This window comes from Sordaria macrospora, chromosome 3 (assembly GCF_033870435.1).
Source record: "Sordaria macrospora chromosome 3, complete sequence".
Lineage (NCBI taxonomy): Eukaryota > Fungi > Ascomycota > Sordariomycetes > Sordariales > Sordariaceae > Sordaria > Sordaria macrospora.
The window spans coordinates 4,532,997-4,549,423 of NC_089373.1; the positions used below are offsets into that span (position 1 = coordinate 4,532,997).

A 16,427-nucleotide genomic window follows, 5' to 3' on the forward strand; every position below is an offset into this window, starting at 1 on the left:
CAACAGTTAGGCGACTCGAGCATAATCCTGATCACGGCAACTCCAGCCGCAACCGTCGATGGCCTGCTAACAGCTACCTGCTCCCTCACCAACAACGAGCCGCAAGACGATGCGAGCCGTGGCTACGGCGGAATTACACGACAGATGGTTCTGCTACAACAGCATTGGACGCCACACCACCGACGCGCACAATCATGGGTGCTACGAGTGACCCAAGTGGCCTACCATATACGGTCGTTGACATAGATCCAGATTGTGACAAGGGCAGTATTCTGGGCTTGAAACAGTAGTTCAATTCAGCTGATAAACTACTTTGGTCTCGAAGGCCTTGTTAATTCTCTCAACTTCCAGGGGAAGGCTGGGCTTCAAGGCCTTCTTATGCCAAAGAGAAACGGTACGTACTGGGGTACGTACCGGTCCTTGTCGCCTGAGGCTCCAAGGCATTTATCTAGCGACCTGTATACATGTGGATCTTTCTGAATGCCTTCATCCATTCTCCTTCTTCCTTCTGGCGCCGGCCTTTGCCCGGGCGCTCTGCTTCTGCTTGGTTGGCCGTGATTGCTCCTGTGATGATAAGGTGGCATTGTGATGATGTTTAGCGCCGTCAGCAGTTCTGGGGTTGGCTCGTTTAGCCTGGTGGCGTTGAGGGGTTCGGGTAAGCCGTGCCTATTGGCCGAATAGTCTGACCGAGGCAAGGCTGGCATTGTATGGCGAGGTTGGGTTGATGTCAAGCATTGAGGCTCTATTGAACTTCAAACCCAGGAGTGTAGGCAGATGTCCGTGTGACACAGATGGAGATCTGATACTTGGCACAAAACCCATAGAGGAAGGGTTTTGGAAATTCCGCGTATGTTCAGCTACGCTCCGTCGCCACACGCCTGTCTTGAAGACGATGTTGTTTGGTCCCTGGAAGGAATCAAAGCCGGCAAGCGATAGCGAATGGGTGGTTGAGCTTCCCGATGATCCGCCCTACGAAATGCAGGTTGCCCTCCACATCACACACGGATTAGTCGACAAATTTCCGGAAACTCTCTGTCAGCACTCTTTTCAGGCTTCTCATCATACTTAACAAATACGATATGATCCGTATCGTGAAGCCTTGGTGTACAAAATGGGTGCAACCTGCCGCACAGAATCGTGTGTCGTCTGATATACCTAAATCCTTGTATATCGCATGGGAGCTAGGCGACGAAAGTCTGTTCACATCTAGACTCGCAGAGATTGCCGTGAAAGCACAGATGGAGGGAGATATTTTGGTGTTCAAGGATTCCAGTTCATCAAACCCTCATCCAAAAGGAATCAACCTAGAGGTTGAGGATCATCTTGATCCGCCGGATATTCTAGGTGCGTGACTATTTGTGGTACATATCTCACATCAAAGCCAATCACTGACATGCTCACAGATTTGATATACGAGATACGGAAAGCGGTTATCGAGAAGATGATGGCACCCCTTAATGCAGATCTGGAAGCTCGAGCAAAATATACGCCTTATTGTGCCAATAGTTGAGACACACAGGACCGAAGTCTGTGTGATGCCGCGGTCCTAAGCAGCATTTATCGCGGTATGATAATGATAAAAGGTAGCATAGTTCCGAAGGAAAGCTGCTATACAACCGAAAGCGTTGTGCAGCTGGCGTTGTGGTTGTTTCCCCTAATGGCCGTAGTTCAGACCCCTCACTACGATACACAGTGCTCCTTGAAGGACAAATACAGTCAACACAACACATCGCTGCATGACAGCATCCCCGAGGTTGTTCAGCAAGCCTTGAAGCCTAGCCATAGAGACTATATGGCTTCGCAGAGATCAAAAACTGGGTTGGCAAGTCAGCCAGGAACACAACCCATGCAACGCTACTGGAAGTTGATTTGAAGTCACAATGGGAGGACGGAGAGATACCTTGTTGAGCTTCTTCTGAATGTGAAGGAACAAGCGATGGGAGGGAACAAACCCGAAATCAAGGGTGCATTTATCTGAGAATATAGAAGATATCAACAGGCGTCTACTGCATATTACGTATCTTCAGGTATCACTAAAGGTTTCATTATTTTCCCAGCAGTCCCTTGTTTTGTCTGGGCTCCATGTTGTCAGCATCCACCATCCGCTATCCCACCCGACTCTTGATCATTCTTCTCGACATGCCACTTCAACATCAGAAGCCCCCGACTTGGTTTCCGGTCTTTCCTCCATTTGGACTAAGGAGGTTTTCCAAGTAGAGGATCCTGGAAAGCATGTTTGATCACGTACATCTTGCTATGTAATCCTCACGTTTTCTCCTCCAGTTGCCTCCATCGTGAACATCGTGAACTTCAAACGGCTCGCCCAGGACAAAATCGATAACAACCGAGTCCACTACTCGAAACACCAAACCCGGCCAGAATACCACAAAAGCAGCGACTCTACCGAATCCGATACCCAATAAGGGGATATTGTCAAGCTATTTGGTCCTCATGTATTTTGTGCAATCAATTTTCTCAGTTCTTATTGCTCTCTGTGCTTAGAACTTAGGCTCGGGTGTCATCAATTCTGTCCCAGGCGAGCACGGGTATGTTTTTCACTTTCACGAGATCTCACCATGTAGGTTATACGCCGCCGTTGTAGAGTACATTGGCCAACTGATATTAGTCGGGAAAGTACCTACTGCCTACTATGATGGCTGTTCGCGTAAAGTTGGGCACCCACAGGGTCTTTTCCATGACATGTCCCTGATGTGTATAATTGGCGGCCCGCAAACGGCACCGGCAAACGCGCCCTAGTGCCCACTATTTGACAGGGGGACATTGGCGCGTCATCACCTCTGAGTTCCACGTCCAGAGGCACTCAAACACGCGCCAATACCCCTCATCGCCTCACGCGCGGTCTGGATGTTTGTTTTCTTTCAGACTCTCTTTCTCCTGACACTCGCAGGCTCACCGAAAGGCTCTCTGTCCAGCCTGTTTGAGGTGTAGAGCCAGGCATTGACGTTAATCACTCAGCGGGCGTCTGGCGCAAGACCTCCGCCACAGTGACACCTCAACCGGTTCCTCCCCCCTCCTTCCATTCTACGGCTGGGTCATCATCTGGTCGCAAAGTAGAGGCCTCGGCCATGCCTTCTGAATCAGAGGCAACATCAACGAGCCATTTGGTGGATGCGGGCGATGCGGGCGATGCGGGCGATGCGGGCGATGTGGTCAACGTGAGTGATGCCGCGAAGGCTGTCGATAAAGTCGAGTCACCACGCCGCGACCCCAAACCACTCGGAACTTCCATCCTTGACTCCGACGGGGATCTTTTCCTGAATGCAGCGCATGCTGAGGGGACTTGGCTCTTTTGCGTCTGTTCCGCCACGCTTCGTCGTCACTCCCGAGTATGAAAAACGATGCTGTTTGGATCATAGTCGGAATCAAAGCCGACCAATGGCGGGGACTGGGTCATTCAACTTCCAGAAGATCATGCCTCCACGATGTTTACCGTTCTGAACATAATTCATGGGAACTTTGAACGGGTTAAAGAAATATGACCCTATAAACTCTACGACATATTAATCCTCACCAAGAAATACGATATGACCAGTTGTGTCAGGCCTTGGTGCGCCGAGTGGAGAGAGATCGCCTGGGACTCGAAAAAATTGACCGACAAGTTTTCGACCAACCCCGCTGGTATGGTTCGGTTATTGTATATGGCATGGGAATTAGACGACGAAGAGCTTTTTGCTCTAAGCTTGGAGGACCTTGCCTTACGGACTAAAAAGGATACCGACGGCCTGCTATCTTATAAAAAGCGAGTCACTCTCAACGATATAGACCATCTAGGACCACAGGACGTACTAGGTGGGTTTGTCCTGAAAGTACTGTTCTTAAGACTGGCAGGAATTTCATGCTACATCACGTACCTAGACGCAATATGTGCAATCCGAGAGGCCCTACTCGGAAGGCTGATTACACCCGTGCATGAAGATCTGGATGCTCGGATGAAGGCAGAACCCTATTGCAAGGTTGGTAACTCGGGCTATCCGAAGATGCTCTGTGATGCCGCAACTATAGGCAGTCTCCACAGACACATGTTGCAGGCCAGGGGTAACATTCTCCCCAGGTCTGCCTCTGAGATTGAAGACAGTGTTGTAGAGCTAGGAGACTGGCTGTTTGCCATGATGGCCAAGGTTCCGAGTATGCATTGCTCAAACCCATCGGACTCATGCAACCTGGAAGCTTAGGGGTACAAATGCGTTCCTGCGCCCAAGTACACGAAGCTCAGGAGACAAATCCACGCGGATATCTCGGCAATCGTGTCAAGCTTCACCACGCCAGGTCACAAGGAATATATGGCCGCTCAACGGGCGAAGACCGGGTTGGTTCTGCAAGGGGGAACAGCTCCCTCTAACCGTGGATACCTTCGCCGGGTTTTGACATTTTGAGGGGCGGATCTTGAACACCACCGGGCAAGTTTGGAAATGTACACGAGATCGACACCTCATAAAAACTTGTCGAATTTGTGTATTGGTTCTGCAGGCGCTTCTAGGGGCATGATGTTCCTTGGAGTGCCTTAGGGTTTCGATTTTCCAAGAAAACAATGGAAGGCCAAGCAGTGTGCACAGCTTTCGCACATTAGCAAGGCAAGCCTGCCGTGAAGTTGACATGCATCTGTCGAAAGGGATGCCTACATGAACAGGTTTTACGAGCCTAGGTACGGTATCCAGCCCATTTGTCTGCGTTGCAGTCCATTACCCCAATTTTACGCGTAAAGGGTACATGGTTTCTGTCAAATTCTGATAACTTGTCTTTTACAGTGCAGATTACCGTAAATACATTACACGACGTAACTGTTTAAGCGCCGCGGCCATGTAATTATCTGTGGTTTCTGGTATCTACGGTCCATGCATTTGGTACTGTATTGTAACATGGAAAATATGCAGCGCATATGGGTTCTCTCACCCAAAGTCTTATAAGAAAGTGTTTTTCTTTCTTTTTCTTCCTTTCTTCCCTCTTTTTCCCCTACCAAATCAATTCCAAATTGTGCGCAGGTCTCTCACCACATTCTCAACTGAACATAAATTTCACGGCGCCACCCACACCACGACAGCCTCGACCCGACGGTAACCTCCTATAAGGTACGCCTTCACGGACACGACCCAAAAAACGAGCCCGGGCAGCATCGACAGCCACAGAGGCTGATGAGCAGTCCATACGCCCAACCAAGATTCTCAAACCCGATCCCGATGGCGATCTCACGTTGAAAGTAGCTCCCCGCGATAATGAGCCATGCAGCTTCCGCGTCTGCTCCGGCACGCTTCGTCGGCATTCACACGTGTGGAAGGCGATGTTGTTCAATCCCACTTGGATGGAATCAAAGCCGGCCGACGGAGAGAATTGGGTTGTTGAACTTCCCGAAGATCCCGCCTACCCTATGGAAATCATCCTCGACATCATTCATGGAAGGTTCGAGCGGATCCCGCAGACCCTGGGCCTCAAAGATCTCCGTGATCTCCTGGTCCTCACCAAGAAGTATGACATGACTGGTATCGTAAGGCCCTGGTGTTCGCAGTGGATACAGGCCGCTAGAAACCCCTACCTTGGTACCGACGATATTCTCCGGTCATTGTTAATCGCTTATGAGTTAGGTGACGAGCACCTTTTCTCCTTGCGGCTTGAAGACATAGCCTTGCGTGCCAAAGTCGACGAGCAGGGCCGCTTCAATTACCCCGCATCAGTGCCAACCGAAACGATCCGTTCCTTCTCTGGTTATGATGGTTCAGTCGACGATTCTTCAGACAGTGATGACTCGGACAGTGATAATTCAGACAGTGATGATGAATCAAGCCACGATAAATCAGGAGATTACCACACCACATTTGAATCAAGCGAGAAGAACTCGAATGCCATCCTCGAAGATGAGGATCATGTGGGCCCGCAAGATGTACTACGTAGGTTTGGTCGGAGATTCCAATCCAGGACGCACAAGCGGACAATCCAACGCTGACATTTGACAGATATCATATCTTCGATTCGGGAGACCTTACTGGCCAACCTCGTTAACCTCATCCACGAGGAGCTGGATTCCCGGCTAAGATCAAATCCTCATTACTGTGGCTCGACAAGATAGCCCGGGAGATCTGTGTGTGACGCCGCAGTCATCGACCAAATACATCGGAGTATGCTGCAAGTCAGGGGTGGCACACTTCCCAGGTCTGTCTTCGATATCAATGACAGTGTTGTAGAGTTGGCCTCTTGGCTGTTCTTATTGATGTCAACTATGCCCACACTACACACTACAGCATACTCTCGACGTGCCTTGGAATGCCATCCGCGATCGAAGTTTTCCAAGCTCAACGAAGAAATTCATAAGAGTATCCCAGCACTGGTGGCTAGCTCCATAAAGCCATCCCACAAGGAATACATGGCTAGGCAAAGGGTGAAGACAGGGCTGGTGATGGCCAAAGATCAGGACAGAAGAAAATTGCACCGTTACTGGAGGCTTTGGTGAGGGTTTTGGAATATGCGACGCCAGGTGCACGTGTTTAAAAAAAAAAAAAAGCGTGTGGGAATATTTCAGGATAGACAACAATGCTACCTATCACAGCATGTCATCATATCACAAGAGTTCATACGCCGCCTTGCTCCATCAGCTCAACGTCCCATTTGGTACCTCCGAGGTCCCTGGTGGCCCCGTTCAACAAATATCGGTGCAAAAGCTGTGAAGCAAAGCACACTGTGAGTCTTTCAGTCGAACGGTCTTGTAATTATTCAGTTGCTTGGCAAACTTGGATGAACAAAACCCCCAGAAGGCTATAGGGGTACATCGAATCGTATTAAAAGAAACAACAAGATGACGGACCCAGATAGTCTCGTCACGAGGTCTTCTTACAGATATTGTGTGTTCGCCGTCACCTACAACAAATATGGGCGATGATGTATCGAGAAATATTGGAAAAGGCTGCTAGTTTTCTCTTTACATCGCCGGGCTTAGTCTCATTAGTGCACCTACGCATATCTTGTCATAGTAATGACGAACAACATCAAATGTTCTAGCCGTATCGTACTTTCACTTTGTCTCTTACTGTTTCCTTGAAGAACAGCCTAGAATATGGGCCAAAGGTACTAATGCACTGACCGTGACGTTTTCAATGTATTCATTCGACGATGTCGGACGGGTAGAACCTTCCAGTTGAGACCAGCAAGTACGGCTACTGTGCCTGCCGCCTTCCAGTCCCGGTATGCGGGAGTGAATGGTCAACTCCCGGACTCGGGCAGGCACCCCACCAGACGTCAAGTGAAGTGTGCCTTCCGTTGTGTTTTGTCCTGCACACAATTTTCCCATTACGTGCCAGATTTCTTGCAGAACTTTCCTCTCCTGTTTGTGCCAACCCGGCCTCAAGCAACTCTTTTTTTTCTGGAGGCGCGCACAACCACGACGCATACCACCAGTTGCTGCTTCCGGCACAGTAGCCACCGACTCGCTGTTCGGAAGCGACCCAATAACGACCAGCGCCTCAAAAAAAAGGAGTGAGTTTGGCAAGGACCCAGCCGGCGCCACCTTCAGCTTCAGCAAAAGACGCCGCCGTGCCGTTGACACTCAAACCATGGCCGAAGAACCAACGGTGGATATTGATCCAAAGGGTGATCTCTTCTTGGAGACATCAACGGAGAATTTCAAAAGCAAGAGGTTCCGCGTCTGCTCTCGTGCCCTTCGTCGCCAGTCGCCAGTCTGGGAGCAAATGTTGTTCGGTCCTTGGAAGGAGTCCAAGCCAGCCGATGGGAAGGAATGGGTTGTTCACTTGGTTGGCGACCCTGCCGGCCCGCTAGAGATTGTGCTCTCCATTATCCACGGCAAGTTTGATACCGTTCCGGACCGTCTACCAATCGAAACTCTCCATCAACTCTTGATCATCACCAACAAATATGATATTACCAGCATTGTAAGGCCCTGGCGTGGTCAGTGGCTGAAAGAAGCCAGCACGGCCCACAGGTGCCTTGTGGCTCAAAGCGTGGTTAAATCGTTGTATATCGCTTGGGAGTTGGGCGATGAACATCTTTTTGCCTTGAGGCTGGAGAATATCTCCTTTAACACCGAGGTTGATGATGATGGTCGTTTGTGTTATCAAGGACTTATCGATCTTGATGAGGAAGAGTATTTGGGGCCACAGAGTGTACTAGGTAAGTTCAGCCGTAGGGCTTACGGTCTCGTGACGATAGGAGTTTTTCTAATCTCATCTGACAGAAACAATCTCCAAAATTCGGCTTGGCTTACTTGAGAAGCTCATATCACCTGTTCATCGGGTAATCGATGCTCGAATGGCGCTAACGCCTTTTTGCACTCACGACAGCGACACGACCGCAGCACGAACTTGTGACGCTGCAGTTATAGGCAGTATTTATCGTGGGATGATACAAGAGAAAGGTGCGATACTTTCCAAATCTGCCTCCGATATCACGGAGAGCGTCGTTGACCTGGCATCCTGGATATTCTCCTTCATGGCGAAGATTGAGGGTACCCATAGGCGCCCCAAACCAATCAGACCCAAATGCTCTCCTCACAGAGAGCTTAGAGACGCCAACTTTAGCATTCAAGATGGTATCCAGGCCTTTGTAGCGAGCTGCATGGAGCCATGTTACAAGGAATACATGGCCAGGCAGAGAACGAAGACAGGACTGGTGCTGGGAGAGCAACAGACCAGGGGGCTTCGGGAATGGAATCTTTACTAGTATGTTAGAAGGCTTAAGTCATCTGCATCCTGTCATAGCTGTCATTCCATGAGGGACAATGGGACGCGTGTATCAAAACCCAGAGGGTCAATCAGATCCAGAAAGGCAAACAACACAAGTTTAAGAACATCGTTTATTCGTTCTTTTGACATTTTCAAGTCCGACGAAGTGGCTCATTTTCGTGATAGGGAGCAGTCCAGCGTTCCTCAAAGCAGTTGGTACCACTTGACTTGGCTCCCCACCTCTACATTCCTCCTGTTTCCTAGTGGAAATATCTTATACCTTTGCTTTGGACAATTCGAATCATGAGCCAATGTTAAGTACCGGTGAGAAACGGAAACCCATGTAACTGAAAAGCAGGTATTCGTATTAACCATTCACAGTGCTATTTTCCTCTCGCAGTTGGCGTTACTGACATCAACATAGATGACACTCATAGACTGGAAAAAACCGTCCTCCACCACGGCAGCGGCCTCCCATCCGCTCTTGTCTCCACCTTCTTCGCCTCATCAAGATCCCTCCGTCTTCCCGCCTGAAGATCAACCTCATGCGGCCTCCACAGTCTCGTCTTGAACGTGAACTTGTACACAAAGTAAATGACAGGAAACAACGGCAACAGGATGTACGCGTCCACAAAGTTGCCCGCATCAAACGGCGCCAGCGTCGACCAGCCCTGCACAAAGGCCAAGAACACATTGGCAACCAGGCCGAACCACGCATTCCACGGGTACCACAACGATTTGAACGGCAGCTCCTCCGGGCTATGCCCTTGTGCCTTCCAAGCTGCCCGGAAGCGGATGTGAATTAGACTGATCGAGCCCCACACCAGGAAGGTCGAGACACCACTCAGGTTGACAATGTACCCGTACGCCTTGCTTGCGCCGGTGCTGACGTTCATCATTGACAGGGCTCCACACGCATTGGTGAAGATGATGGCGTACACTGGAACGCCACGGCGATCCGTCCACCCGAGGAACTTGGGCGCCTTCCCGTCCTGCGCCATGTACAAGATGGTGCGGCTGCCGATGTAAATCGAGCTGTTGACGGCGCTCAGGCAGGTGACGAAAATGAAGGCGTTGATCAGGTGGACACCGTTCGCCCAGCCGGCGTTCTGCAGAGCGACGGTCATGGGCGACTTGAGGGCGCGGCTGGCGCCACCGACGAGTTCGGGAGCGTTCGAGGGGCAGGTCAAGCCGAAGAAGAAGGCGCTTCCCATGTAAATGAAGACGATGCGGACAAAGACTTGGCGGATGGAACGGGGGACGGCAACACCCGGGTTCTTGGTCTCGGTGGCGGCAACGGCGACGGATTCGACGCCGGCGTAGAAGGTGGAGCAGAAGACGAAGACGGAGGCAACGCCGCGGAAACCGTCAGCGAACGCACCGGGGTTGTGCCAGTATTTGAAACCAATTGCGTCCGCGCCTTTAACGCCTCCAGATACGTAACTGTTTTGGAGTCAGTGAGAAATCCAAGGAACATGTGAGAAAGATGTTGAAACTAACACGATGCTGAAGATGAAGTAAGCTACCAAGCCAATGAGCTTGAGAAGCGCCAGCCAGAACTCGGCTTCACCAAAGGTCTCAACACCAAGAAGTTGAAAGCCCAAGAATGCGAACTGTCCACGGTGTTAGCAATCCCCATGTCCTTGATTCGGCTGTACGCCTGTTTCACGGAGAACGAAACTCACCCAAAACATCAAAAAGTATCCCCAAAGCGGAACTTTATCGCTCCAATACACCATGACACTCGAAATAACGTTATACTCGTTCGCCAGGACACACACCCAAACTAGGTGAACCACCAGGGTCAGCCATCGTAACAAACACCCACAACCAGACGACAATAACGAAAAACTCACTAATAAGATAATTCCACCCCACCGCCACCCCAAAGGCCTTATCAATAAACCGATCCCCAAGATCCGTAAAAGCACCACCGCTCGGATAAAGCGTCGTCAGCTCGCCCAGACTCTGCATGATGCTGAAAGCAATGAGGCCAATAACTCCAAAGCCGATCAACAGCGATGCAGGGCCACCGGAGTGCAGAGCACCTCCGGAGCCCACGAGTAAGCCGGGGCCGATGATGCCGGCTAGGGCCATCATGGATAGGTGTCGGGTTTTCAGGCCGCGCTTGACGCCCGACTGAGGGTCGATGGCGCGGAAGTCGCCGCTGCCGTCGTCGGAGGGGGAGTGGATGGCGGTTTCATGGTCATTGTGGATTGTGGCGCTCCCTTTTTGGGAGAGCGACATTTTGGGTAGGTTGGGAGGGGGGTAATCCCCGTCTGATGTTCTTTATTGGTGTGCACGGGTCCGGGTCCGGGTCCGGGTCCGGGGTCGTCGTGGTGTAGTGGTAGGTTGTTCCTTAATCGTTATAAGGCGAAGAGAGGTGTTGTGAAACAGAAGACTGTTCTCACGCCCGGTGAAGAAGACAGTTGGAATAGGAAAGATACGATGATGTGATGGATGAAAGATGAGGTCAGTCGACAGGGGTTCTTGTTGTTGAACTCTCAGTCCCAAAGTTAAAGTCGCATTCCTGAGAGGGCAAAAGCACGGCACTTTGGAAAAGAGGTTGAAGAGTGGAACAGTCCCCCCTAAAACAAGGTTTCAAACGACACACAACAACATGTGTCCGAGAACGGCCCGGGGAGAGGGGATGTCGTACTGTTTAACTGTTTTTTTCTTTTTAAAAAGGAAACGTTGATCCGGTTCGTCGGAAGATACCGTACGACACGACCATGGAAACTCTGGTCCGCCCTTATCACGGACGATCTGCACTTTGCAGTCGCGGCACTTACACAGTATTTTCGGTCCATCCATCCAACCACCCAGTTGGGACACTCAACCGAGGACGGACAGACGAACGAACGGTTCTAAACAAATCCCACGACACTAGTGTAGGAACGGATGCCTGATCTCGCGTGTTCTAACGCAAAGAAGGCTACCGGCTTCTTGTGCTCTCGCCATCTTGAATGTTCTTGGCTTGGTTGTTGTGACCATGACAGGGTGTTGCCGTTTGCGTTTCTATAAGGGGTCCAGAATGGGAGGTTGGCGACAACGGCAACAAAGGGGGGTCACCAATGGCACCAAGAGCCGGATTGCGATAGCCCTAACAGTCTGTCACCTATGTTTTGTGACAAAGTGTTAGTGCACTACAACTTACACCACCCAAGCCATGGATCGCGCCATCCATTGGCGTGAGCCTCACTGAACCCACTGAATCCGCAAGCGAGCTTTTGCCAAGAGTCAGCAACCAAAATGCGGCGCGGTACGTACCCCCCCCCCCCCCCCCCCCCGTAAAAACGTGAACGTGAACGACGCCACATCCCGCGCAATTCTTTTCAGCTTCCACTCCGTTGGACAGTGGGAGGTGTTGAGAATGCATCATGCACTCCAACTTCACGCGGGATGGTTGTGACGTGACTGTTTACTGAGAGTTTGCCAAGTACTATGTATCGTAGCCACCTCGGTGGTCGATGTCCAGACCTCAGAAGTCATAACATCAGTATGGCAAAAGTGAAGCGAGTTTTGACCACGATTCTGTGTTTCACATCTGCTTTGTGATTTCGACTTTCAAGGTTGCTGCATAGGGATCAGCGGTCTCCGTAAAGGGCAACTCCACAACTCCGCATACTGTGGCCTGAACGGGATCGGGGCCGACCGCGGGCGTTCGCCAACCCCGCATGCGGGGGAACGGAGATGGAGCGGAGACCTCTTGTCGGCTCTTGAGCTTCGGGTGTTCCATTTTCTTGGAAGTTGTTTCGAGATAAAACCTCCGAGTTGGATTTTTACAAAACGGTTGTTCATATCTTTGGAGATGACTTGGCCATGGCACATAGCCTGATGATATGGTCGACCAGTTTACGCTAACTGCGCGCTTGGTTTCAAGAGGATGACAATATGGTTGCCTAAACGGCCTTTGGGTCGAAATCAACCTGAAGGTAAACGGCTTTCTTGATGTTTACCACCAACAAGAAAACGTTACAAGACTTCCTTTCTTTCATTTTCGTGTCGTTGCATCTTGTTTGGATGAACATCAACAGGTTCTCTCACCACAATTCCAAACAGTAACCCACCCAGCAAGACCACCTACATACCTCTAGTCCACAATGACGGCCAAAAACGAAGTGAACGAGACCACTATCACCATGCTCCCTCAATCCGCGAGTCTCTTCTTTACCATGCTGCCCCCAGAGATCCGCGACGCCATCTACCGCCTCGCTCTAGTCATCTGGTCGCACGAAGACACTATCGGCTACTACCGATACGCCCGCGTGCCGTGCATGGCTCTCTTCAAGGACGGCGTGAAGGGGCCACTCCTCGGCATGCTTCTTGCTCGCAAGCGCGCGTACCACGAGCTTCCGCGTGACCTCTTGGCCGGGTTTTCCATTTGCATTACGAAAAGACCGGCTGGCGATCCTATGCTCTTTGCTCCTTGGACACTGTCGTCGGGCAAGCCCCAGTTGGAGAAAAGAAAGCTAGGTCAAAAGGTCGCTGGGATTGGGGCCTATGGGAACATGCCGCTTGACAAAAGGCGGATGCTGACTATTTTCATTGACGAGGCTCTGGAAAAGGGGCTCAATTTTGGGGGGGGGTAATAGGCATTTTTAGTTGCGTGATGTTTGCCGCGCATGCGAAGAAAGCGACCTGGCGTTTGAGGTTCCCAGAAACCGAAGGTGCCTATTTGGAGAAGCATTGGGACAGGCTTTCTGGGTATCTCAAAACGGAATCAGTAGGAAGGTTCACCGAAGTAGCGACAGGAGTGAAGACGTTGGTTTTGACATGGCCGCCTGCTGGATCTGACAAGAGGGAAAAGGAGCTAACACAGTCCTAAGGGAGTACGACTTCTGTTGAGTACATGCGGTACTTCAGGTTTCTGAAGAGGCTACAGAAGGAAAGATTGGATGTCGAGTCGTCGCTGGAGAGGGTTATACTCAGAGGGGGCTATCAAAGGCTCTGGGCAGAAGAGGCAAAGAAAATCTTGGAGGTCGAAATCGTGTGTGAGTAATAGCCGAAATCCACGGACGACCAACTGATGTGATGAATGCTCTTAGGAAAACACCTTGGTGCGAGTTGAGGAGTCCGAGGAAGCAGTCGGAGATTCCATGCCAACTCTATCAACTAGACCTCTAGCTTGCCTGGTACTAATCACGCACAGGAAGCCATCAGAAGTGGCGATGTGCTACCGCATCTTTCCGCAACGTGCGTTGCCGTTTCCAAATGACACTTGATGTCGTGTCTTGCACCATCATCCTCTGAGGATCGCGAACCCAACTGTCTGGGCTGTTCAGTTTGTACGGCGAGCACGGCTCGAGCATTGGCAAGCTACCAGGTGGTAGTAAAACTTGGGTGTGCAAGCCCAAGTACTAACACCACCAATTGGTGCACATCCCATTTTCACTACCACCTGGCTGCCTCATCTTCACACCCGTGCAGAGACACCCCCACAACCTCCCCTGTCCCAAGGGCATAATTGTGTGGTAATGAGATTCAGGGTCTCGCCCGAAACAGTTGGAGTAAATCAGTGCTGATTCGAAGTGATCTTCCTCATAGCTCCATGCATGATATGCGCGGTACCACAAGATCAACTTGCCGGCGCAGTAGTGTCGAACAACTAAATGACCCTATGTTGGGGTCTGCGTGTAGCTGAGGCCGGGGAGGATAGCCATTGGCAGTCCAGACCGCGCTGGGCCTGGTAAGCAGGATGGGCATTGTACCTACTTCGTTGTCCGTAAAATGGGAATCTCCGAGGACCTTGACGATGATGGACGTCGACTTCGTCTTCTCGTCTAACCACCAAAGACATGCAGTCAAGCCACTGACTATCATGATGTCGTTCGGGATAAGGCGTGATCTCGTCCAGTCCGGTTCTCTGACCACCCAATGATTCTTTTCCAGAATTCGCTCCCTCGCATTCAAGAGACATTGCTGTGTTCGCCACAGTTGCTCGGTATTGCCCCGGGAGTGAGATACCGGTACACATGGCACTTAACACAACTTCCTGACGACAATAGGCTTCTCCATTCGTTTATCACTCGTGTGAGTGACTGAACATATCGAGGTTCGCAGCCGAGAACGAATAGCGATGTAAGGTGCGAGCAACAGTGCACTTCTCGCCCTCGCCAAGCGCGCCCGGCCCCTTGCACTCTTTGTTCAACACCATCAGGCTAGATGTGCCGCTGCCTACCCTTCATGCCTTCCTTGGTGCATATCTTGACGTCAGCCCACTAGTAGGCTTTTTGTTCCGCTTCCATCAACGAGCCCATCGACGGATCAACCGTCTCGTCTCGATATCGGTAGATGTTTTCTGGGTTTGGGGATCCCGTTGATCATGCCGCCATATGATTGCACGTAGGTAGCTTGCGCTCACCATGTGCAAGATGTCCACCTTTTACACGTGGTCTGCGTGGGCCTTTGGTCTTCCTTGCTCCATACTGCGGTCTGGGCCTGTTTGCTCGTGAAGCTGAGAGAAGCTGAGAAGGCTCCATCCGTGTCTTGCAGCGGTCTCTTTGCTCGGACGAGAAAGCTCGAATGTGGGAAGCTAGAGAAGCGTGCTTGTAATGGTAATCCGCCGGGGTGTGGGGTATGGCTCGTTTCTGTGTCCGGTTGTCTGGCAATTTGGAATTGACAACGGAGAGCTTCGAGGGCATGCGGTTGTGATTTGGTGGAAGAAAAGTGGTGAGCATTGCGCCATGAAACCCCTGGGATGTCGTCATGCTAAAGGTGGGCGGGCTGGACCCTCTTATAGGCCGAGGCCAAGCCCGCTAGCCTCCTTCTGACGCTGAGGCTTCTAGGCCCTATCAGCAGCCTTCCACTCACAGTGCAGCTACGGGCTAGGTCTAGCTTTTGTTGATGAGGGGAAACTCTGGGACGGCACGCGCGACACTTTCCCAACGACAACCAAGTCCCAAAGACAAAGACCAGGAACAACCACAAGCGAGACACCCTGCAATGCAACAACGAAGAGAGAAGATGCATGCAAAAGCGACATGATGGATGGACAAGGCAAAAAGCACAGCGCACGGCGGCGGCACCGACATGCGTCCTCGCTTGGGAATGACGTTTCAGTCCAAAAGCCATGCACCCAAGACACTCTTTGCCAGTGATATCAAAATGGAGGAGGATGAGCTTTTGCGGCTGGACGGTCAACACGGTTTTGGCCACGGTGGCTAGGGGGGTCCCCGTTGAGCACGTTGAGCACATTGGTTACTCGAACTATCATGTCCCAGCCTTCACACTAGCGGAGTGAGGCCGTGGCTTGATGATGCGAGATCTCGTCAACTCTGGCGTACGAATTGGCGTCGATTCGTAGTCTCTTGGCTCTTGTTGCCCAGGGCTGGGCTCAGGAGAGGTCCCCGAACCCGGAGCGGGATTCCCACATCCATCAACATATCCACTTGTATAACAGACCTCCAACGGGACGAACCCCCGATTCAGGTCTCTGTGCCGCATGTGAGTACGCGGCGTGAAGGGCTCCTCCGGGTACGGGCTCTGCAACTGCATACCACTCCCGGCCAAAGATCAGCAGTGATACCACGGAGTGAAGGCAATGGGATGAGATGGGACGCATGGAGCCATGGACTTGCAGTCCCGGACGGCCACCAATGGTCGGTGGCCCCAGAAAGCCATGTGTAGGAACTGGACAACTGGTACCACATGGCAGGGATGCCTCTGTGCTGTAACATCCAAGTCTCACTGCGTATGTGCTACCCTCTACCGAACTGTAGGGTCTGGGATCCAGCTCAACCAGGC

General features: G+C 51.3%; 5 protein-coding genes across 5 annotated transcripts; 4 read left to right on the forward strand and 1 right to left on the reverse strand.

The window, feature by feature from the left end:
- The first annotated feature begins 730 nt into the window (after positions 1–730).
- SMAC4_12737 (uncharacterized protein) lies at positions 731–2,179 on the forward strand. Its single transcript, XM_024655177.2, has 2 exons — positions 731–1,344; positions 1,404–2,179. Exons 1-2 carry the CDS (start codon positions 1,080–1,082, stop codon positions 1,508–1,510), a joined length of 372 nt encoding a protein of 123 aa, XP_024511093.1. The 5' UTR covers positions 731–1,079; the 3' UTR covers positions 1,511–2,179.
- Positions 2,180–4,955: 2,776 nt separating this feature from the next.
- On the forward strand, positions 4,956–6,662 carry SMAC4_01172 (uncharacterized protein). The gene is made up of 2 exons (XM_003350230.2): positions 4,956–5,900; positions 5,967–6,662. The coding sequence occupies exons 1-2, from the start codon at positions 5,297–5,299 to the stop codon at positions 6,077–6,079; spliced, it is 717 nt and encodes a 238-aa protein (XP_003350278.1). The 5' UTR covers positions 4,956–5,296; the 3' UTR covers positions 6,080–6,662.
- An 894-nt stretch (positions 6,663–7,556) lies between these two features.
- Positions 7,557–8,811, forward strand: SMAC4_01173 (uncharacterized protein; the record flags this gene model as incomplete). The annotated part of the gene is made up of 2 exons (XM_066089548.1): positions 7,557–8,130; positions 8,195–8,811. The coding sequence occupies 2 exons, from the start codon at positions 7,557–7,559 to the stop codon at positions 8,677–8,679; spliced, it is 1,059 nt and encodes a 352-aa protein (XP_065946598.1). The 3' UTR covers positions 8,680–8,811.
- A 145-nt stretch (positions 8,812–8,956) lies between these two features.
- SMAC4_01174 (uncharacterized protein) lies at positions 8,957–11,491 on the reverse strand (the record flags this gene model as incomplete). Its single annotated transcript, XM_003350232.2, has 5 exons — positions 8,957–10,124; positions 10,182–10,294; positions 10,367–10,467; positions 10,538–10,909; positions 11,422–11,491. The coding sequence occupies 5 exons, from the start codon at positions 11,489–11,491 to the stop codon at positions 9,113–9,115; spliced, it is 1,668 nt and encodes a 555-aa protein (XP_003350280.1). The 3' UTR covers positions 8,957–9,112.
- A 1,293-nt stretch (positions 11,492–12,784) lies between these two features.
- Positions 12,785–13,273, forward strand: SMAC4_01175 (uncharacterized protein; the record flags this gene model as incomplete). Its single annotated transcript, XM_003350233.1, has 1 exon — positions 12,785–13,273. One exon carries the CDS (start codon positions 12,785–12,787, stop codon positions 13,271–13,273), a length of 489 nt encoding a protein of 162 aa, XP_003350281.1.
- Between the last annotated feature and the right edge of the window lie 3,154 nt (positions 13,274–16,427).

Coding starts and splice junctions, on each gene's coding strand:
- SMAC4_12737 (XM_024655177.2), top strand. CDS start 1,080: ATGATCCGTATCGTGAAGCCTTGGTGTACAAAATGGGTGCAACCTGCC. Junction 1,345..1,403: donor TGATCCGCCGGATATTCTAG/GTGCGTGACTAT, acceptor ACATGCTCACAG/ATTTGATATACGAGATACGG.
- SMAC4_01172 (XM_003350230.2), top strand. CDS start 5,297: ATGTTGTTCAATCCCACTTGGATGGAATCAAAGCCGGCCGACGGAGAG. Junction 5,901..5,966: donor GGGCCCGCAAGATGTACTAC/GTAGGTTTGGTC, acceptor GACATTTGACAG/ATATCATATCTTCGATTCGG.